Below are 20,726 nucleotides of genomic sequence, written 5' to 3' on the forward strand. Positions count from 1 at the left end.
GGTGGGCCGACTACAGGTTCAAAATAATTATGTGAGAACTGTTAAGTTCCATGGAAAATCATATTTTTGCAGGCAAATATCCATCTTCTTTGGGGAGAAATTAATTATACATTCCTTGCTTTTTCAACATGGTGTTGAAATTGCATAAAGTAAATTTGGCACTGGAAATGTGCTGTATAAAGAGTGAATCATTATGACTGAGGTGGTCAGGGACATGTTCTCATTCTTCAAGTCATTGGGTTGGATACTAAGAACTTTGAGTGAAAGGAAAACGTTGGCTAGCATTGTTCTGCAAATACTTGCTCAAAAGACCAAGAATTCACACCAGGCTTGATAGCACTTCTCACGCATTCACTTGTGCTACCGATCGTGCAAGGCAAACAACACGTCTGGATTTAGTTTCACTTTTCTTGCTGTAGTGTGAGGTGGAAAACAGCTGTTCTGTGACAGGTAGGTAGCCATGTTGGTTTGCCATAGTCGAAGCAAAATACAAAAATTCCTTCCAGTAGCACTTTAGAGACCAACTAAGTTTGTTATTGGTATGAGCTTTCGTGTATCTAAAGAAGTGTGCATGCACACAAAAGCTCATACCAAAAACAAACTTAGTTGGTCTCTAAGGTGCTACTGGGAGGAATTTTTTTAAGCTGTTCTGTGAGTGAGAGGCAGTTTTGGATATGGGGCAATTTGAGATGGAGCAAGTTACTTTGTGAAAGTTTTCACAGTTCTTTGACTTTTCTAAAAAAGAATACTGTGGTTTCAAATTGGGCAATTTATTCAATATATATAGCATTACATATAAGGGTAGGTAAATTAAAGGAGCAGATCAATATATATTTTAGTCATAGATTTCAAAGCAGAAATCTCTTGTCTTGCGACCTATTCTTACAAGAAATAAATGCAACAATAAAGTCTAATAGATGTGGCAAAATACAGTAGCTACAGTGGGAAAGAGCTTGACCACAATCCCAGGGACTGATGATAAGCTATGACAAACTTTAGCTTTGGACTGGGGGTGGGGAGCAAAGCTGGACAGTCAACACATTTGCGCAGTCTGGGTAAGCCAAAATTTCACTGACTGTGTTGCCTGAACTGCGCCAATTAATGAACACTCCCTGATTCAGTGAGAGGTCATGTTGTCAGCTCAAAAATTATTTCCTGTTTGTACTGCTTAAACCTGATTAATGTCATCATCAGGCTAAAGCGTGCATCTACTGTGGAATTGATGATGATGGACCTTGGACATTTGATTAGAAATTGAAACAATATAAGCTATTACAGCCGGAAGCATCAATGCTTCTGAATACCATTTGCTGGAAGTCACAGGAGGGGAGAGGGCTCTTGTTCTGGAACCCTGCTTACTGGTTCTCCATAATGGGCATCTGGTTGGCCACTGTGAGAACAGGATGCTGGACTAGATGGGTCATTGGCCTGATCCAGCAGGCTCTTCTTCGAAGAAGAAGAAGAAGAAGAAGAAGAAGAAGAGTTTGGATTTGATATCCCGCCTTTCACTCCCCTTCAGGAGTCTCAAAGTGGCTAACAATCTCCTTTTCCCCTTCTTCCCCCACAACAAACACTCTGTGAGGTGAGTGGGGCTGAGAGACTTCAGAGAAGCGTGACTGGCCCAAGGTCACCCAGCAGCTGCATGTGGAGGAGCGGAGACGCAAACCCTGTTCCCCAGATTACAAGTCTACCGCTCTTAACCACTACACCACACTGGCTTACATTCTTACTTGCTCATAGCTGCCAATATGACAGGAAATTTTGCTTCCCCCCTCCCCAGTTTATACCTTTGACCTTCACACCACTTACCTCTGGAGTACACTTGCAGTAGAACTCTATCCTTATATTGAGTTTGGTGTCAAGATATGTTCCATACTTGTCAGGGGCATCAGCATAATGCAAAGTGAGTAGCAATGTGGGAACCAATTTGTTTATGTTTGGCAACCAAAACAGCCTGGGTGGAGAGACTGAATACGATGTGCTTCACAAAATGGGCTTCTGTGGCAGACATCGTGGCCTGGACATGTTCTCCCCAACACTAACCCCAAGGTACCACAAGGTCCTGGCTGTGTTTTTGCTCTGTTGATTAACAGCAACTTTTTGAGCCAACTGTTAAGGAATGGTTTTATCTTTGATCCCGAAATGGAAGCAAGGTGAGGTGAGGATACGGTACCTATGGAGTTTGTAATGATTTGTATTAGAACCAAATGGGCAGGTTAAGAGAGAATTGATTCTAGGAGCTCTAGGTTAGTAGTATTAGTGCTTTCCTTGTTACTTTGCCAAAACATGTTCCTTCCTTACCCTCTGGCCCTGGTGCAGTCTGAGAAATTCACAAGGTCTGCTATTTTGGTGGAATACCAGACGCTGTGCAGTGCTATGTCTTCAAGCTATAACCATTTTCCCTTGCATATGCTCAGGTTTGGATGCCAGTCCCCCGGCCAGTACTCATGAACTCACCATTCCCAATGATGTGAGTATCGCATCTCAATGCTCTCCATACCATTTTTAAAACATGTTTCTCTACAAATGACATCTAGGACATTTAGCAAAGCCCGTGCATTAATTCCAGGCATATCATTTCAAAGTCTTTTAACAAAGTACAGTTACTAAACTGAAAGGGGTGGAATAAAGAATTGGGGAGGGGGATTGCCTTGGCAACCTTTCTTCAGTAGTCTAGTCCTTAGGAAATGGACTGACATCTCTAGAGAACGACACCATTTTCTGACCCTTTCTAGTCCTACAGCATTAGAGATTTGCCAGCTGCAGGCAGGTGCTGCCTCAGTAATTTCACAAGTTGCCTTATAGGATGAAAAGGGAGTTTGTTTTCCTTGCCCATTCTGATCCTGACTTCTGTGCCGGGTGGTAATCAAAGCAGTTCAATTGGAGCTGAGCTGGAAAATGGTGGGACTTACTTTGTGCATAGCTGTCAACTTTTCCCTTTTCTTGTGAGTAATCCTATTCGGAATAAGGGAATTTCTCTTAAAAAGGGGGAAAACGTTGACAGCTATGACTTTGTGGTGGGAGAGAAGTGGGAAGTGGGAGGGGTCGTGGCTCCGTTTCTTATTATCTGGGTACTGTATTCTAACAGGATAGGTTGTGCTTCGTTGACTACTTGTTCATGCAAATATCCCATTTGTTTCTAGATAAAAAGCAAGTAATTCCTCCCCTATTTTTAGAAACCAGTTTGACAGTTTGTGAGAAACAGAACAGAACACATATAGTACTCCTTTTCAAATAGCCCCTGCAGAAATTCTACATTTGATGTTTAGAAAGGTTTTCATGCTGGCTATTTATTTATTGTGACTTATTTCAGAACACAGAAATGTAAATTGACCTCTCTTTCAGTCCACTCCAGCTGTGCTCATTTCACACATTATGAGTATGGTTTAGAACAGGAGTTCCCAAATTTTTTGGACCCAGGACAGCAGCACATTTGAAAATCTAAAAAACTGCCATGAGCACCACAAAACACTAATTTCACAGAAGAAAAAAGAGTTATAATAGCCCCCTGTCCCAAGCAGACAAAATACCGCCACCTTAAAAAAAAAAATCAAATAAAACACAGAGGAGGGAAGTACACTCCCCATAACAAGCTATCTATCTGTCTGGAGGGACTAAGGGCCTTGGTGGACACCAAGGGTGGTTTCTGGGGGTACAGTGCCCCTGCCGTATGCACCACGTTGGAGACCCCAGGTCTGGAAACAGTTGAGAGCTAAGCAAGACAAAAACCATGGTGGAGTGCATTTTAGAAAAAGACAGTGAAAAGGGTCTGACTGAAGTTTCTGAACATGTGTTTCCAGCTCCATGAAATTGTGGTTTTGTATCTATTGGCTTGGAGAAAAGGTGCAATATAAATGTTATAATAAACAACGTAGAATATAGCTCTATCTTATTTGCAATTGTGAGCTTCTTGTCAATTTATCCTGGCTCATTAGAGGACCCTGCAAAGATTAAAAAGTTCCTATTTCAAACAAGCATAGGTCCTTCAGAGTCTCCCCTTCTCTGTTCTTTTCTTATGAAATTTCCAGAGCCCAAATGTACTGTTAGTGTTGGTTGAATTGAAATACATAATTGTTTCTGGTATGCTTTTAATTTGTGGGGGCAATTTGCTTAGCAACAAACATTAATTCTCCCCCATTGAGCATGCAAATTTTGGCATGAATATACTCTTAAAAATTAATCTCAGTTATATTTAATTCGTTTGAATTCATCTTCCCTGAATATGGGCAACCAAAACTCTTTCCCAGGTTTGTTCATTCATTCCCCGGGGCAAGCCATGACAGTCGTCCCCTACAGAGACAGCATGACCACCATTAAAACCTCATGTACAGATGGTTTGCATTGTTTATCCATTATGCAAATGAAAGCAAACTGAGCTCTGGTTTCAGTTAATGTATGTGCAGGGACACTGTCTATCACAATTACATCAACACTCTTCTGTTCGACATTCAATAAAACCTTAACAAAAATATTTAAGCACGTTTCTAAAAATGCATACCTGCATCTGAAGGTGAACAAATAATGTGGTTGAGGAGGAAAAGGTGATGGAGGAATTCTGACTTGAGTGTTTCAGTTTAGTTTAGTTTAGTTTAGTTTAGTTTAGTTTAGTTTAGTTTAGTTTAGTTTAGTTTAGTTTAGTTTATGCCATTGAATTTTGAGCTTGGCATGCAACCTGAAATTTATAGGCCACCATAGTATATTTGAATGAGACAAAGACTTTTGGCTTTTTGAACAGCAAGTCATTATTAATTCCGGTGTCTTAAAGTGGTGTTATCCTCAACAACAATAAATGGGATGTTCTCTCTAGGACTAGGAGCTTCTTCTGAATCTGTAATCCAGTCTGGCTCTCTGGCCCATTATAAATGATCTGCCTCCGATCCCACAGAACAATTCTTCAGGAAATCTACCATTTAAAAGACCTATTTTTCTTTCTACTAACTTAAATTATATAGACAGCAATATACTGTGAGCCGTTTCCAGAATGGCTTGTGTTATGTATTTTGATTACAGCTCCTATTATAATATATTCTCCAACACTTCACAGATGAAAACCAGGGTGCTTATGAGAGTTACCCCATTCGCACATTGAGTATACTGTGACTTCATGTTCTGGACAGATATAGGCATGAATATGCATTATTTTCAATATGCAATCCATGTTTACTGTAACCTGTTCCTCAGTAAGATTCCATAGAAATGCATCCATAGAGTTATGGAAGCAATTTATTTTTGGAGTATGAAAGGGACAATATTCTCTTCACCATTTGCTTCCAAGGTCCTATCATTGTGGATTCTGTTAGATTTCTCCCCAATACCTTGTTGCTTTCTGGTTGATAGGGCACAAGCTTGCACATCTTTCTATATTCTTACAGGGTTCATAGAACCATAGAATAGTAGAGTTGGAGAGGGGCCAGTGGACCAAGCTTCCACTTGAATCAGAAAATCCAGATGTGGTGTATTCCCAACAGATGACTGTCAAACCTCTGTATGAAGACCTCTAGCACACACACATACACATGCCAGCAATTGGTTCCATTGTCAAGTGGTCCTTACCAATAAGACGTTGCTCCTATCTTCTGTGATAGAAGCCCATTAGATCTAGCTTTGCCCTCCTAGGCAGAAGAAACCAAGTCAACGCCCTCCTCTGTGTGACAGCCCCTTTGGGTATTTGAAGTGTGCTTTCATGTCCCTTCTCACCTTTTTTATTCATGTTACAAATGCCCAGTTCCTTTCACCTTTGCTGTCCATATCCCTGCATCTTCACTGCCATCTTTGGAACCAATTTTTCTACATCCTTCTTGTCATGCTCTGCAGTTCTGATGATGTCTGACAAGTGCAGAACCAAGTGGAACCATTATTTTTCATAATGCAGCCTAAACTTACATCAGCTTTTTTACACCCATATTCAGTTGCTGTTTGTAAAAACATTGTTGGATTTATTTGTATATTATTTAGATTTATGCCCCACCCTTCAGATACATTGCCAGGTTTGGTTAAATTCTTACTCTCTGGCTCCAGTTTCTTAGGATGCTCTGTGACGAGTTTGATAGATAGTTGGTCCTGCCTTTGAGCTAGATCACTACAAAAAGCTTTTTTAAAAAATTACATTGCACTTGTAATAGAAGAAAATCAAAATCTGGTACTACTGGGGAAAGCACTAACAGGCTCTTGCAGGCAACACTTTGCACATGTAGAATCAACACTGCAAGTTGTCATGATATAGACAGCTGCTTCATTCCTCCAGAAACAGGGTGTATCTTGGAGTCCAGCAGACCTTTATGTCTCAAGGCAACTGAAAATGTGGACCCTCCAGCTCCGCAGCATTCGATGGCAGAGAGTGAGAGATGAAAGAGATACAGTTTCAAAACATTCAACTCTGCTTGAATCATGTGGAATGTGGTATATTGCACTGTGTATAGGGATAAACAAAGCTGTCATGTTGAGTTATCTAAGTTTCTCATGTTTCCAGTCTTAAATTCAGTTCTTCACATTTCTACAACAATTTGCAATTTTATATTAAAAAAAATCCTCATGAAAATTCATCAGCCTTTTTTGTGCAAACTTCTCCTGCTTGTATGTAGGTTTTCAGTAACTAGCACATTTTTCAAGCAGTTTCCCCTAATAAATGCATTTTTGTGCATATTTTCCCTTAAAATTTTGTACATATTGCTTAGGCGGAAGATGGAAATGCAAAATTCAGAGAAGGACAAGCTCTAAAGGAAAGCTGTGTTTTGGTTCACATATTGTTCCAGAAAGTGCAAAATAACTAAACTAAAATGTTCTAACTAGAACATGAGCAAGATTGAGTATCTCCTCAATCCCTAGCTCTGTATGACAATTTCAGTTTCATTGATGTTCAAGGCAGCTACTTAATTTGATTTACTTTATCATATATTGTTTGGGGTGATTTCTTACCTGCTCCTTCACCACGGTCCCAGGGCAGGTCACAGCAATGCAAAAATAGTTTTTACTGGAGGGGTGGTCCTCCTAGGAATTTTCCTCGTGGGTTTCCCAAAGGACAGCCAAAAATGAGCAGCAGCAGCATTTAGCAGACCTACTTAGGTGTAAATTTAGCAGCAAGTAAATTCAAAAATACTGTGGACAGGAAACATCAAGATAGATTTTGGAGGCCTAACATTAAAAGTGGCAAAGGTGCTCACAGAAACAGCAACTCAGGTGTGTCTGAGTGCCCCATTGTGGACACAGCTGTAGTGAATCTTTCTTAACACCTGGTGGCTAAAATTCCTGTGTTTATAGCTGAAATAACATTTCAATTAACACTCATGTGTTTGAAGACTACTTTTATTCTGATGATGGTTCTTTTTGCTCAGAAGCATCTTTTGCTTGAGCTTGTTTGATCATTCTTAAGATTTTGCCTTGGGGTTTTGGTTTCCAGCTGCCTCTTCTCTGCTTATCTTTTTCACACTTGAAATGTTTAAGCCATGGCTGTGCTTAGAAGGTTTGCATGCTCACTTTAGTTCACTGACAGCTACTGGTATTACTGAAGATTCGTTCTTGTTAGTGGCTTTGATTGGAGGAGCTAATGAGTTAGTGGGCACAAAAAATCAGTTACCTTCTCATCCCTGCTTATGTCTCCCCCCCCCCCGTCCAGCTCTGCCACTACGGAAGTGGGGCACCAGGCTGTGTGTTGACCTGGCCGATCACAGACCTTTCTGTGCCCCTTCCTTTCCCCTGGTGCTCAGCTCAGAGCACAAGCCCTTGCTCCATTCTGAGCATACCTGGGAGGAGAGAAAAGGCAGAAGGGCTGAGGCTGAGGAAGAACACCACACCTGCAGCTCACAGCCCTCTTGGAGAGAAGGGTGAGGGGACAGAGAGCCCTTTCAGCCCTTATTCAAGGCACTGCCACCAACACCATCTTATAGTATAGGGAGAAGGGGACATGGAGCTGACTGGGTCCACCACATCTCTCTTTTCACACCATCTGCCACCACAACATGCAGGGAGCTGGAGGGGTTGGGACTGGGGCGAGGATGCAGGCCTCTAAAGTCTCCTCAGCCATTTTGTTAGCCATGATTTGTGGCAAGACAAAGTGCCATGCAGGTCTTATAAACAGGCCTGGTGGTGACTGTTTATAACCTGAATAGTTTGGAAGAGATTGCCAAGACACAAGAACAGTTCAGCAGGAAAGTGATATAGCAGAGCGCTTTTGAATATTACATTTCCAGAGTATTCAAAACAGAAACATGTGCCCTGACATATCTCACAAGCCCTACGATACTACTCACAATCTTTAACACCAGTGGACCAAATTAAGAAATGCCCCTGTGCCTTTTTTTCTAGCTAATAGGCTGCATAATCGGACGCCAAGGGACCAAAATCAATGAAATTAGACAGATGTCTGGAGCACAGATCAAAATCGCCAATGCCACAGAAGGTTCATCAGAACGCCAAATTACCATCACAGGAACCCCAGCTAACATCAGCCTTGCTCAGTACCTCATCAATGCCAGGTGAGAGCTGCTTACTAAGGTTTCCTAAGTACCTCCCTCACCCCACTTTCATAACCCAAGATATAAATAAAGTGGCCAATTGGACCACAATACAAACGTCTCTGATGCCAACATGTACTCTTTGCTCCACATGGCAGCAAGAAGTGAGATCATCCATCAATCGAGTTTTGGGGAATTCAGTGAACAGTTATGTTGATGGTTCCCCTTATTCTATTAATCTGGTAATGGTAGCTGTAAACGATTAAAAAAATCCAACTATTTTCTCAGTACATATATCTCTTTTCATAACTTTCAAATTAGTTTGGCTATGTCAGAATCTCTCTTAACTCATTCAAAGGGTGTAATTCAATGTCACAATTCTTCCGTCTGGAAAAGCATTTCCGCTTGCCAGAAGGAACAACCCCACCTTTCCTCCCCCTGCATGCTGTTCTGGGGTTTCCTAACTCCCAAGCCAAGTTGGGGGGTGCAGCGGGAAGCCCCATTGCACAAGTGAAAGTCCTTTCACAGGGCTTATGCTGAAAGGGTTCATTAGGTGAATCCCACCCACAGAGATGCATAATTTATTTTGCAATATTATCGCTTGTTTTGATCCTAAAAAATGAATTGCATTTGCATTTCCTGTATATATTTTTATCTTATCAGGCACTTTTCTGAATAAGGGCAAATAAGGAGAATGATAATAGGTTGGTCATTCCATCTTAATCAGACTTTTAAAAATTATCCTATCTGCTATTTGAAATAATAGGATGTGTTTTAATAGCGGCCAAACTGGTATGGATGAAACAGGAAATGTGTGGGTGGCACAGCTGCACAGGAAGGATCATAGAGTTGGAAGGGACACTGATGGTCATCTCTTCCAACTCCCTGCAATGCAGGAATCTCAACTAGATCATACATTCCTCCTCTGCTTAAAAGCTTCCAGTGAAGTTGAGTCCACCATCTTATGAGGGAGTCTATTCCAATGTTGAACAGCTGTTTCCGTCAGAAAGTTATTCCTGAAGTTCACTCAGAATCTCCTTTTTTGTAACTTGAAGTTCTGGGTTGTACCTTCTGGAGCAAGAGAAAACAAGCTGGCTCCTTCTTCCACGTGACAGCCTTTGAGATTTTTGAAGATGGCTATCCTATCTCCTCTCAGTCACTTTTCCAGGCTAAACATACCCAGCTCTTTCAAGTGCTCCTGGTAAGGCTTAGTTTCCAGACCCTTGATCATCTTGGTTGCCCTCCCCTGCACTCGCTCCAGCTTGTCAACATCCTTCTTAAATTGTGGTGCCCAGAATTGGACACAGCATTCCAGGCGTGGTCTGATGTGGCAGAATAGAGTGGGACTATTACTTCCCTTGATTGGGACACTAGACTTCTGTTGATGCAGCCGAGAATAGCATTAGCGATTTTTGCTTCTGCATCACACTGTCAACTCATGTTAGATCCTTTTCACATGTTCTGCTAGTAAGCCAGGTGTCTTATATTTGTGCATCTGGTTCTTCCTGCCTAAGTGCAGAACCTTATATTTGTCCCTATTGAAATTCACTTTCTTAGTTTGGACTTATTTCTCCAATCTGTTAAGGTCATTCCAATTCTATCTTCTGCGGCATTGGCCTCCCCTCCCAGGGTTGGTGTCATCTGAAAATTTGCTGAGAATCCCCTCAATTCCTCCAGCCATGTTATTTATAAAGACGTCATACATGCCTGCCTGCTCACTATCCTACCAGGCAAATTGAAACCAAGTTCACCACAAGAAACATATGTACTCTTGTAGACAATCAAATGTCACTTGGGTGAGGAGAGCTGACTTGTCTCCTCTTGGGTCAGGGTTGCTGACCAACTCAGGAACAGGGGGCAAGGGTGGAGTATTCTGGGAAAGGGCCTGGCTGGCTGGCTGGAGCGCTGAAGGTGAGCCCTCCATACAGCAACACTTCATTTGTTATAACTTCCTTCTTTTTGTCTTCTTTTAAATATACTAACTGTAATTGTGTTTAAATTAGATCAGATGCTATTTTTTAGGAGAAAAGGATGAGTGTGACAAAATCCATGGTATTGCAGGCAACGTGAATGTAAATTAGCTTGTCAGAATCATTAGCAAGCTCTTTTCCATGTTTGAATTAATGTGAACAGGGGACCTAAGGAGTATGGAGTGAAGTCCTCAGTGTCTATGTTTGTCATAAACTTTAAGTGATTCCCCACTTTTCCTCCCATTTATTTTTTACAATTATTTATTCTAGGCTGACGTCTGAGGTCACTGGAATGGGCGCACTCTAATTTCTGCCAATCACACATAATTCTGCATCACATGACCCTCTCTAGCCAATGACGCTTCTTCACCCAGCTTCTACAATGCGTATAATTACGGCTTCACACACCCCTCTTCTCTTTGGAAACTTTTCTTTAATAACAAATATATGTATATAAATATATATATATATCTATATATATATGTATGTATGTATGTATGTGTGTGTGCACATACTAATAAGTTGCTTTATAAGTTGCATTTTGTGATTTTGATTTTGTTCCTGAATTTTAACTTTATGCTCCAGGCCAGTCTGTGTTTCAGCTGTACAGTGCTAACTATTTTATATAGGTTTTGCCTGGGATTTCCCTTGGTAAGACTTTGGAAGAAGGTTGGTCTCGCTAGTCTTTATTTAGCTCAGTTTAGCTAAGATGGTTTTTTTAAAAATTTTACCTTTTTTTGCAGCACCTGTAGTAGGACTGAGATCTGGCCTAATCTAGAGCAGTGGTTGCTTTGAAATAGCTGTTTCTTTTAATTATTCAATTGTTCCTTCCATCTTTGAACCCTGATTGTCCTTGGCTCATCCTTAAAATGTTTGGATCTCTGTCCTAAGAATGTGGCATGACTTTCTCCCATTTCATGTTGGAAGTGGAACAGGCAGGAGCCCAGGAGCATCAACCGGGTCCTCATGGGTTCCTGCAAAGACTGGGCTGCTTCCAGTGAGGCACAGCCAAAGCAAAGCAAGCCATTTTCGTTACCAAGCAGAGAACAAGGTGAGGAAAATATTCCTTTAAATATAGAATTATTTCATAGAAATGGAGACAAATAAAAAATTTAATGCGGCAGGAACTGCTGAAAATATCCTTAAGAGAATCACCCACAGACTTTTGGACTTAGCTCAGGAAGCTCCAGCCTCTGGGAGCCTGCTGTGTTTGCCATTGTTTGTATTTAATAAAAGTCTGTGCAGCTCTGCTAGTAACAAGCTCTGCCTTTGGTCTTTGTGTGCTCCTTCTTGGTTTTCCTTGACAGGCTCTTTGTCTCACCTGCCTCCACAGCCTCCTTCCTCTTCCATGCTTCTGTTTGATCAGATTGGATCCAATAAGCATATATTTAGTGTTGGTTGATTTTTTTTTTTGTTTTGATCCTCCCTCAACATTCCTATTCACTTTTAAGCTCTGCTGGAAACTCTGAGACACAGGTGGCACTGTGGGTTAAACCACAAAGCCTAGGACTTGCTGATCAGAAGGTTGGCGGTTCGAATCCCCACGACAGGGTGAGCTCCCGTTGCTCGGTCCCTGCTCCTGCCAACCTAGCAGTTCGAAAGCACGTTAAAGTGCAAGTAGATAAATAGGTACCACTCTGGCAGGAAGGTAAACAGCGTTTCCATGCGCAGCTCTGGTTCGCCAGAAGTGGCTTTGTTATGCTGGCCACATGACCCAGAAGCTGTTCGCCGTCTCCCTCGGCCAATAAAGCGAGATGAGCGCCACAACCCCAGAGTCGGCCATGACTGGACCTACCTTTACCTTTACCTTTAGAAACTCTGAGCATCTTGAAAGGCAAACCTCTGGGAACAAACCATTCTGAAAAACAGGAAGGCAATACATGAATGATGAGAATTTACCAGGTCCTCTGACGGCGATGACTCTACTGCCACCCCCTGAAGGCTGGGGGAGAGGAGGAAAAGGGAGATGGGGGGCAGAGGAGAAAGAGGAGGGGAGCTTCAAGTGCAGAACTCAAGAAGCGGCATGCTCCTTGTGGGCCTCTGGATCTGCCACCCCTCCCAGCTTTTCTGAGCCCACTGCCCCAGTGCTTCATGGGCCCTGGAATTTACTACAACAGGATATAGCACAATCAGTTCACACTCCTTTCTCAGCACCTGGGAAATGCGGGGTGAAATCAGCATATGCTAACTTCTGCTCTCATTGACCAGTACTGAGACAATTAGGTGGAGCTCCCAGCCCTGGGTTCCTCATCCACAGCTGGCAGTATAATCTCCTGAATTGCTCTCCTCCCATAATCCCAGTTGGATGCCTATAAGAAACCAAGTGGGAGGTTGGTGACTTTTTAAAAAGAGCAGCAAATAGTTATCTCTGAAAATGCCAAAAACACCCCTCCACCCCTAAAGGCATGGTATTTTCACATTCATAAAACTCTACAGATTGTAGTAAATTGCCAAGTACCAGTTGATTACAAGTGCAATAAATGGTAGAGAGCAATTCAAACATCTCTTGTTACACAACAATAAGTAGTGATTCCTCACAAAGGGACAGCACAGCACATGCCTCGTTTATATTCTACGTTTGAATGTAACATTTTCATTTATAGTATTTAAATGTGGTAAGGAATTTTCACTTGCAAAGAAAGCTGTCCAAATGTTGGAAAATTAAGGTCAATCTGCTCTTTTTCTAATAAACACTATAAAACCCTTTTATGACAAATAGTTATCAAGGTCTGTAGAGACAGATGATTTTTCCAGTGGTCTTTAACAACCTTATGGAGACAATGTCGAGTAGCAGAAGTCCACAATCGCATATTGGATCTATTAGGACTTGTACAACATTATGGTTTTGGCAAATTTGAGAAAACTTGAGGTGGCTAAAATCCTTCGCGCTAGACCTTAAGTCTATGGTTCTATGCAGCTTTTACAACATGATGCCTAAAAAGGACATTTCCCAACAATAACTGAACAAAGCAAACTGCATGCTAAAAGACAACATCAAAGACACTGAAGAAACAAGAGTGAGTTTACTTCTACAATTTATTATGGGAATAAAATGAGGTAAAGAATCTAAGACAAGGTGACAGCACATCATGGGAGTGGAGGGTGGGAATCATGCATGGTACTAAGACTTGCTATTGGATTCAACTTGGGTAGAAATCCTGTGTCAGCAGAACAGACAGACAGAATACCTTTAGCTGCAAGCATGATATGAGCAGAGAAAGGCAGCCCATTATACATTGTTGCACTTATAAGTGCATTTTTGTCTAGAGGGAAAAGGCTGTGAAGCAATGCTAGGAAGCAGTGTTATAACATTAGCAGGCATTGGCCAGCTAAAACAACCAGTACTTTGGGTCTCAGAACCGCATGTGAAGTTAGGTGGGGAACATGATAAATACCTGGGAGGCTCTCTGCACATTGATTTATGCTATATCTTTATCAATGCCAAAATCCTGTCTGCTGTTTGTGTGGGATGAGCATGGAATTTAACATGGAGCTATAAAAAAAGTAAACAGTATTTTGTGTAATGGATAATATGAAGCACACAGGCAGCATTTACTTCCCATAATTGCCAGGGGAACTAAAACAGAATGAAGTTCATTTGGGGCAGAACTTTGAATGATTTCTAGCTCCTCTTCATGTTCATTCCCTCCCACACTCCCCCAGCAGGTGAATTGGACTCTTGCATTTTTTTTTAAAAAAACCACAGCAATAAGTCAATTGGACATCTATAATGGACATCTATAATGAAAGTTAGAAAGCAAAACAGGGCAGCAACATTTTTAGGCATATTATGCAGACATGGAGGAACTGCTGTTTCTGTGGATGCTTTGTGACTTAATCACTGCTGCTAAGCAATCAGAAAGAAGGCAAGGCAGGCATTTCCTGTATCTTTGCTGCTGAAGACACTCGCTCTCTTCTGAGAGGAGCAGCTTGCAGTAAGAAATATAGGAACAGGAACAAAGAGAAGGGTGCCTTGTGACTTTAACCACTATGTGGCAAGCAGAAATTAAGCCGGGTAAGCCTTTTCTAGTAAGGAAATACATTAGGAAGAAAGCTTCACCTGTTGACACTTGTGGACCATTTACTTTTGGGTCATATCCATCAGCATAGCAGCTTAAATTATAACATGCTAGATGCTGAAAGAAATCACAGAGGATAGGGTTTTTTTATGAACAGACAGTTCATTTGGATGAAATTGAACTAGAATTGGTTCCTTTTTAAAAAATAAACTTTCCAAGCACTGGTTATTTCCATATTTATTATTAAAATTTATTTCAGACCAGAATTTAACCTAAGAGCAACTGCCCACATGCTAGAACTCTGGAACAATTACAGAAGACAAATCCCCAGTTTTCATCCCTGACAGAAACCTGCCTGAATAAAAACATATTTCATTGTATCTGGAAAGCACACGGACCTGAACTGCAGCAGATTTTCTCTTTTGGGGGAGCACCCAGCAAGGATATCTCACTATGTGACCTAACCTTTTGTGAAGTGTTGGACTTGGATGTTTCTACACCTGAACCAAACATAACATTGTTATCTCTGTCACTTCTGATTGTTTAAATGATGCATAAAGATTATGGTGAGAGGGGAGTAAATATACTCATGATTAAAACTCAAGAGCCTATGATGATTACCAAGCCAGAAGAGGCTAGAATTATGGGTAGCTTGGTTTTTATGTAAGACTTGAATATTAAAGTCAAAGTGAGTAGGTGTCTGATTTGTGCAAAGTTTATTGTAAATTTGTGTAAGGGTTTTAAGCAGGCCATTCTGGCCACCTCATACACCTCCCTATGTGGACTGCTGCATGTCCTTTCTAGAGCTAACAGTTCTGGGTAAATAACGTAGGAAGCTCAGCACTGGCCTGGGAACATTAGTTCTGTTCTTGGAATGCTCTGAAAATTAAAAGCAAGTGTCTGCTTGAGCATCTGCAAGTGGCAGGGTTCCTATGGCTTGTAAGTTTGCCAGAGGCCTGAAAGCCAGAGCAACTCTCTGTCCCCAGAATGATGCTCTTGCCAAATGTGCAGTTGCTTATACTGGACCCCTGAAGGTACCAATGCTGAGGATTCATACAAGGACAAATGTGCCCTATGAATACTTAGGACCATTCTCAACAGCTGCATGGTTTATTTTCTAACTAGCATTTCCATCAAGCTGGAAAGCCAGCCAGTCCACTAAGGTTTTGGTACATTTCCTAGGTTTAATTATGCAGAAATTAAAATATGCAAAAACCCCAACCACCAAAAGTTGCCCTAATCTGAGGCTCTATTTGAGGCATGATGGAAACCAGTGAAAACTTTGGGGCTAATTCTCATTGAGGTTGTAAAATTTGTGCTTGATCTGTACCACATTAGACTGTACAGTAAACAGTGCATTTGATGCTTCTCCATGCAGAAACTTTCCTCTCATATATAAAACTAGCATACGATGCTAGGCCAGAACACATTTCCCTTAATACTTAGAATTTTTGTGCAGGGAAGTTTTGTGCTCATATAATAACCTGAAAACACAAAACCAGTCATGATTCCACCACACCAACAGCTCGGGACAGCGAAACATAGGCACAGGTTTACTATCTCGGGGCAAACTAGGACTTTGGGCTGGTGTTGTAACCAGAGATGCATGAATCTGTCAATTTTTGTTCTCTCCATTTCTCATTTTTCCATTCTTAAATTCAGTTCTCTCCATTTCTACAGCTATTTTCAAATTTTAGTTTAATCCTCTTGAAATTTCTCCTTACACATATCACAGAATCACAGAATTGCAGAGCTGGAGTGGTCATCTAGTCCAACCCCTTGCAATTCAGGAATCTTTTGCCAAACGTGGGGCTTGAACCCATCACCCAGAGATTAAGAGTCTCATGCTTTACCGACAGAACTATCCCAGCAGTTTTCTGCCTGGACCAGGCTACTCTGTACCCATAATTTATTTTTAGATGGAGTCTAATTCTGAATATAGGCAACTAAGTCGACAAACAGGGAATGTCCTTCTTACAAAGCACAACAAACTGGCTTCTCCAGCCTCACCACAAGCCAGCATATTAGCCTGGAGGCCTTTACCTCTTTCAAGATGCTCAGTTTCCAGCTTATGTTTCAGGAGGGTGGAGTTTCTCTTAGAATTTACTTAGTAGTTGAACATTTTGGCTTTTGTTTACTTCTGACCAGATGTGGCAGAGGATTCCAGAGCAAAGCTGAGAGGCAGAACTTGTGCTCAGAAATTGGCCCACGGCCACCCTCTCCACCGGCGCTCTGAAAGTAGGACTGTATGTACTTCATGGTCAGAGCCAAGTTTAATCCAAAATCTACATGGAAAACTCCCCTTAAAATGTTCTCACATCTGTCGCTCTTAGTACTGGCACTCAGAGTGTAATGGGATTACCCTGTATCTCGTGTGGCTCAATTTTTTCAGCCAGGGTAGTTATATGCTCGGATGAGTGCGTCACACTCTAAGGCCTGCTGAGCCACAACATGTCGTGATATTGCAGCATCACTGCTGTGAAAACCTCAAGCTGGTTTGGGGGTCCCATTTGGAGAGTGGTTATCATTTTGTGCCCAAATTGCTGTAGCTCATTTGGAGTGGACTGAGGACCATGGAGATACACAAATGCATCTCCACCAATTCAAGCTGCCTAAAGATTTGTATACTAATGGAGCAGACAGCAACTTCAGACAAGGCATTGCAAAAATGAAACAAGAGGAAAGAAAATGACCCCTTATTGCCTGGACCACAGCCTTATTGCCACCTCTCCAGCTGCTTTTTGCAAAAACTTTGCAGAAAATAATTGTAGCCATTAATCTCAAGGACTGAAATGTGTGATTTGACCTCTGGTGTTTACAGAGTTTGGGCCTTTCCACTCGATAATTCCTGCCGCTTGTCCACTTCCTGGATGCTACCAGTAACAGCTAGGGTAGAGCGCAGCCCACACTTTGTAGTCACTTAAGGACAGAGGCATAAGAAAGAGGGAGAATGTATTGGCCACATGCAAATGGCCACATGCAATTACAAAGAGCAGAGGCGGATCTGGGACTGGGCACGGAGCCTCGGGGACACCACAGGGGGCGCCGCAACTATGCTGTAGAATAGAAAGTGAGAGGCAGGGGGTGCCACATTTTAATGTTGCAGAGGGTGCTGCTGAAATTTGAGAGCCTGAAGTCTGCAGTAGGAAGGGCAGGTAATGTGCTTTTCCGTATCCATATTTGAGCCCCCTCTCCATCTCCCAACTACAACCTGAATCACACATACATATTGCATTCGATTCATAGCAGTGTGTTTTGATGGCGGGCTTCTATGATTGACAATAAAACTGCAATGTGTAAAAGGTTTTTGAATAAAGAGCTTTTGCAAACTCCTACAGCTACCATGACTGGTAGTGATCAGACACAGATAAAGGAATATAAAATTAATAGTGGTTAGGAAGGAAAAGTTCAGCTACTTTGTCAGTGATGGTCTCTCCTCTTATTTTCTGATTTAATACAAGCCTTTAATGGGTACCCAACCACAGACCATGATGTCTCTCAGGTTCCAGTTAAAATACTGTGATTATTTGATGTGGTCTCTAGGTTTTGGCTGCTGCACTTGCTGACTCCGCTGTGGTATGAGATAGAAAAATATTGCTTGTTACCCCTGGTGGCCTAACTGTGAGCCAGCAGTAAATGGCAACACACAAGTTGCAGTTTATTGTTTATTAGCAAAAACAGGATCTGCACAGGAGTGTCAGGCCTAATGAGCACAGCAACTGGAGACTGACTGCGTGTTGCTTATCTCCTCTGCCCTTTACGTGATTCTTCTGGGAGACAAGGGTGGAGAGGAGCTTGTCACAGCAGCAGAGGGAGACATGCGTGACTCTTCGCCAGCCTGACTCCTCTCTGCCTCTTGGCCTCCCTCCTTTCACTCCCCTGCTTCAGCTTCTGCCTCTGATTCTGGACTTTTCTCTACCGTAGACTCCCCCAGCTCACTAGACCCTGTTACCTCTTCAATTTCTGATACTCCCCTCTCCCAGTCTTCATTCTCCTACTTCCCCTCTTCATTGTCCCGCCACCAATGTTTGGGCTCTGAACCTTCTTCCCTTGAGGGTTCCACAGCTGGTTTCCACCACCATTCCTCTGTGTCCAGAAGCGGCTTAGTCATGCTGGCCACATGACCCAGAAAAACTGTCTGCAGACAAACGCCGGCTCCCTTGGCCTGTAGAGTGAGATGAGCGCACAACCCCAGAGTCGTTCATGACTGGAGCTAACGGTCAGGGATACCTTTACCTTTTAGAGTTCTGGCACTGATTATTTCTAATGGTAAATTCTATCATTTCCATTTTATTGCATGTATAATTCCAGTCACACGCTTTCAGTCTTGGGTGACACGACTAAGAGAAAGTGGCATGAACATAGTTTGCACCAAAGGGAGCCCTGGGACTCAGGCTAGATCAGACTTCTTTCTGCAACTAACTCCTTGGTTGGTTCCCTCGGCACCCATAAAATTCTCCAAACTTCTACCATCCAAGCCCTGCTGTATTTCATTAGCCTTCTTTGTAAATATTCTTTAAGGAGCAAGCTAAGCAAGACGGGAGCAGTCGTGAGTATTATTCAGACAGTGCCTGCTATTTGTTTAATGCAAAGTAATCCATGCGCAAAATGCCCCTTGTTGTCTTGGCCCTCATCCAGCTGCCCTCTGATGTGTCCAGGGCTTGGGTCTCCTGTTTGCCTCAGGCTCAGTGCCAGATTTCAGCTTTTCTCTTCATTTGGCCCTGACACCTGGACTGAGCAAATGTTTGCAGCCTCTTCCAGTCCTGTAGATCAGTTATTAGGTTCTTTTGCAAAAGCACCATCTAAGGCATCAGTGTCATTTGAAGTGAACACCTGGGAAAAGATGTCACTGCAGCCGGGGGGGGGAGGATGGGGGGGTGAAACCAACCACTAGTCTGACCAATTGAGCTAAGTTTCACTATTATTATCACTGTCAAACACATCTAAATAAATCAAGCAAGCAAGCAAGCAATCCAGTCAGTTGTTGGAGTGGGGAGATTAAAGCTTTCTGTCTCCCCCCAGCTGCAATAGTCGTGAGAACCACTTCTCTGCACTGGCAATTAACCTTAGGTGAAAAGCTCTCATTGGTGTCTGGTATATCATTTCTTTTTAAACCCACAAACTGTTTGCTAATCACATCATTCGTGTAATATGTTGCATTAGTAGGCACTACAAAAATCAGATACAGTGGTGCCCCGCAAGACGAATGCCTCGCTAGACGAAAAACGCACAAGACGAAAGGGTTTTGCGTTTCTTGAGTTGCTTCGCAAGACGAATTTCCCTATGGGCTTGCTTCGCAAGACGAAAACGTCTTGCCGGTTTGCTTCCTTTTTCTTAAAGCCGTTAATACCCGGGGAATCCGCGCTCCGCAAGACGAAAAGATCGCAAGACGAAGCAACTCGCGGAACGAATTAATTTCGTCTTGCAAGGCTGCCTTTAGCAAGACTCCAGTCGCTTTTCACAGCAGGATCCGCACTGAGCACATTCCTGTTGCTGTTAGCATGAATTAATGCAAGGACAGGCTCTTCTCTGCACACCCACTTTCCTAGGCAGCTTTGCACAAAGGAATGTGGCCGCGCTAAACATTTTATCTGCGGGATAAGGGCAAGGGAAACTTGTTAATCAGTTTTGCTGTTTTGTTATGAAGTCAGAAATGTGGGCGGGGGGAGAACTGCTGGGTCCTTTGCTTTCTCCTCCCCGCTCTTTCTTCTCATCAGAACTCTTTTAGGTTTGGAGCTACATCCTCCGCTGCAGAAATTCCTTCTCCAAACGACACTTATTTTCTGGGAAATCAAGCCAAACTTTCCCACAAATGCAGACAGCTATTAAAGATATATTATTACCAGATGTTTGGGGGGTTTGTCCCATATAACCAGGAGCCAACAGGAGTTAATTGGAAAAATATTAACCCTTCCAAAACCAATAGTGCACTAAAACACTCTATAGAGCTTGAACTGCTAGTTCCACAGATCACGTGCTGTAACTGTTTAGTCATCTTCACAGTGGGTTCAAAATAAACCAAAGTCCTGCCCACTTGGCCAGGTGAGATTGGGTGGGGGCTGCAGGGGACTAGAAACAATAGAAATGTGAAATGTTTGGGAAGAGAATCAGGAAGGCCATTCTGAACTCCTTGAAGGAGGGCAAGATTCACATAAAATAAATGTTTATTTTAAATTAGCAAGCAAGCAAATAAATAAATAAATACGTTCCGTGGCAAGAAATTAGAATTAACTCAAACTCAAGATGATCGTTTACACCAGGGGTCACCAACCCTTTTGGACTAATGG

The 20,726-nt window shown here is 42.3% G+C and overlaps 1 protein-coding gene across 33 annotated transcripts in view; it reads left to right on the forward strand.

Annotated features, from left to right (window-relative positions):
- PCBP3 (poly(rC) binding protein 3) overlaps positions 1-11,684 on the forward strand; it is a gene marked incomplete at both ends in the record, with an annotated part of 74,690 nt that extends 63,006 nt beyond the window's left edge. For 30 of the 33 annotated variants that reach the window (XM_081848725.1, XM_081848714.1, XM_081848734.1 and 27 more), the window contains 3 exons: positions 2,418-2,470; positions 8,302-8,471; positions 10,691-11,684. In XM_081848725.1, the coding sequence (XP_081704851.1) occupies positions 2,418-2,470; positions 8,302-8,471; positions 10,691-10,727 (260 nt within the window). Of the gene's footprint in view, positions 1-2,417; positions 2,471-8,301; positions 8,476-10,690 lie in introns of those variants that run through there. The other 3 variants (XM_081848726.1, XM_081848728.1, XM_081848729.1) reach the window with 3 other exon arrangements.
- Between the last annotated feature and the right edge of the window lie 9,042 nt (positions 11,685-20,726).

Source organism: Podarcis erhardii (genome assembly GCF_964252035.2).
Source record: "Podarcis erhardii genome assembly, chromosome: 1".
Lineage (NCBI taxonomy): Eukaryota > Metazoa > Chordata > Lepidosauria > Squamata > Lacertidae > Podarcis > Podarcis erhardii.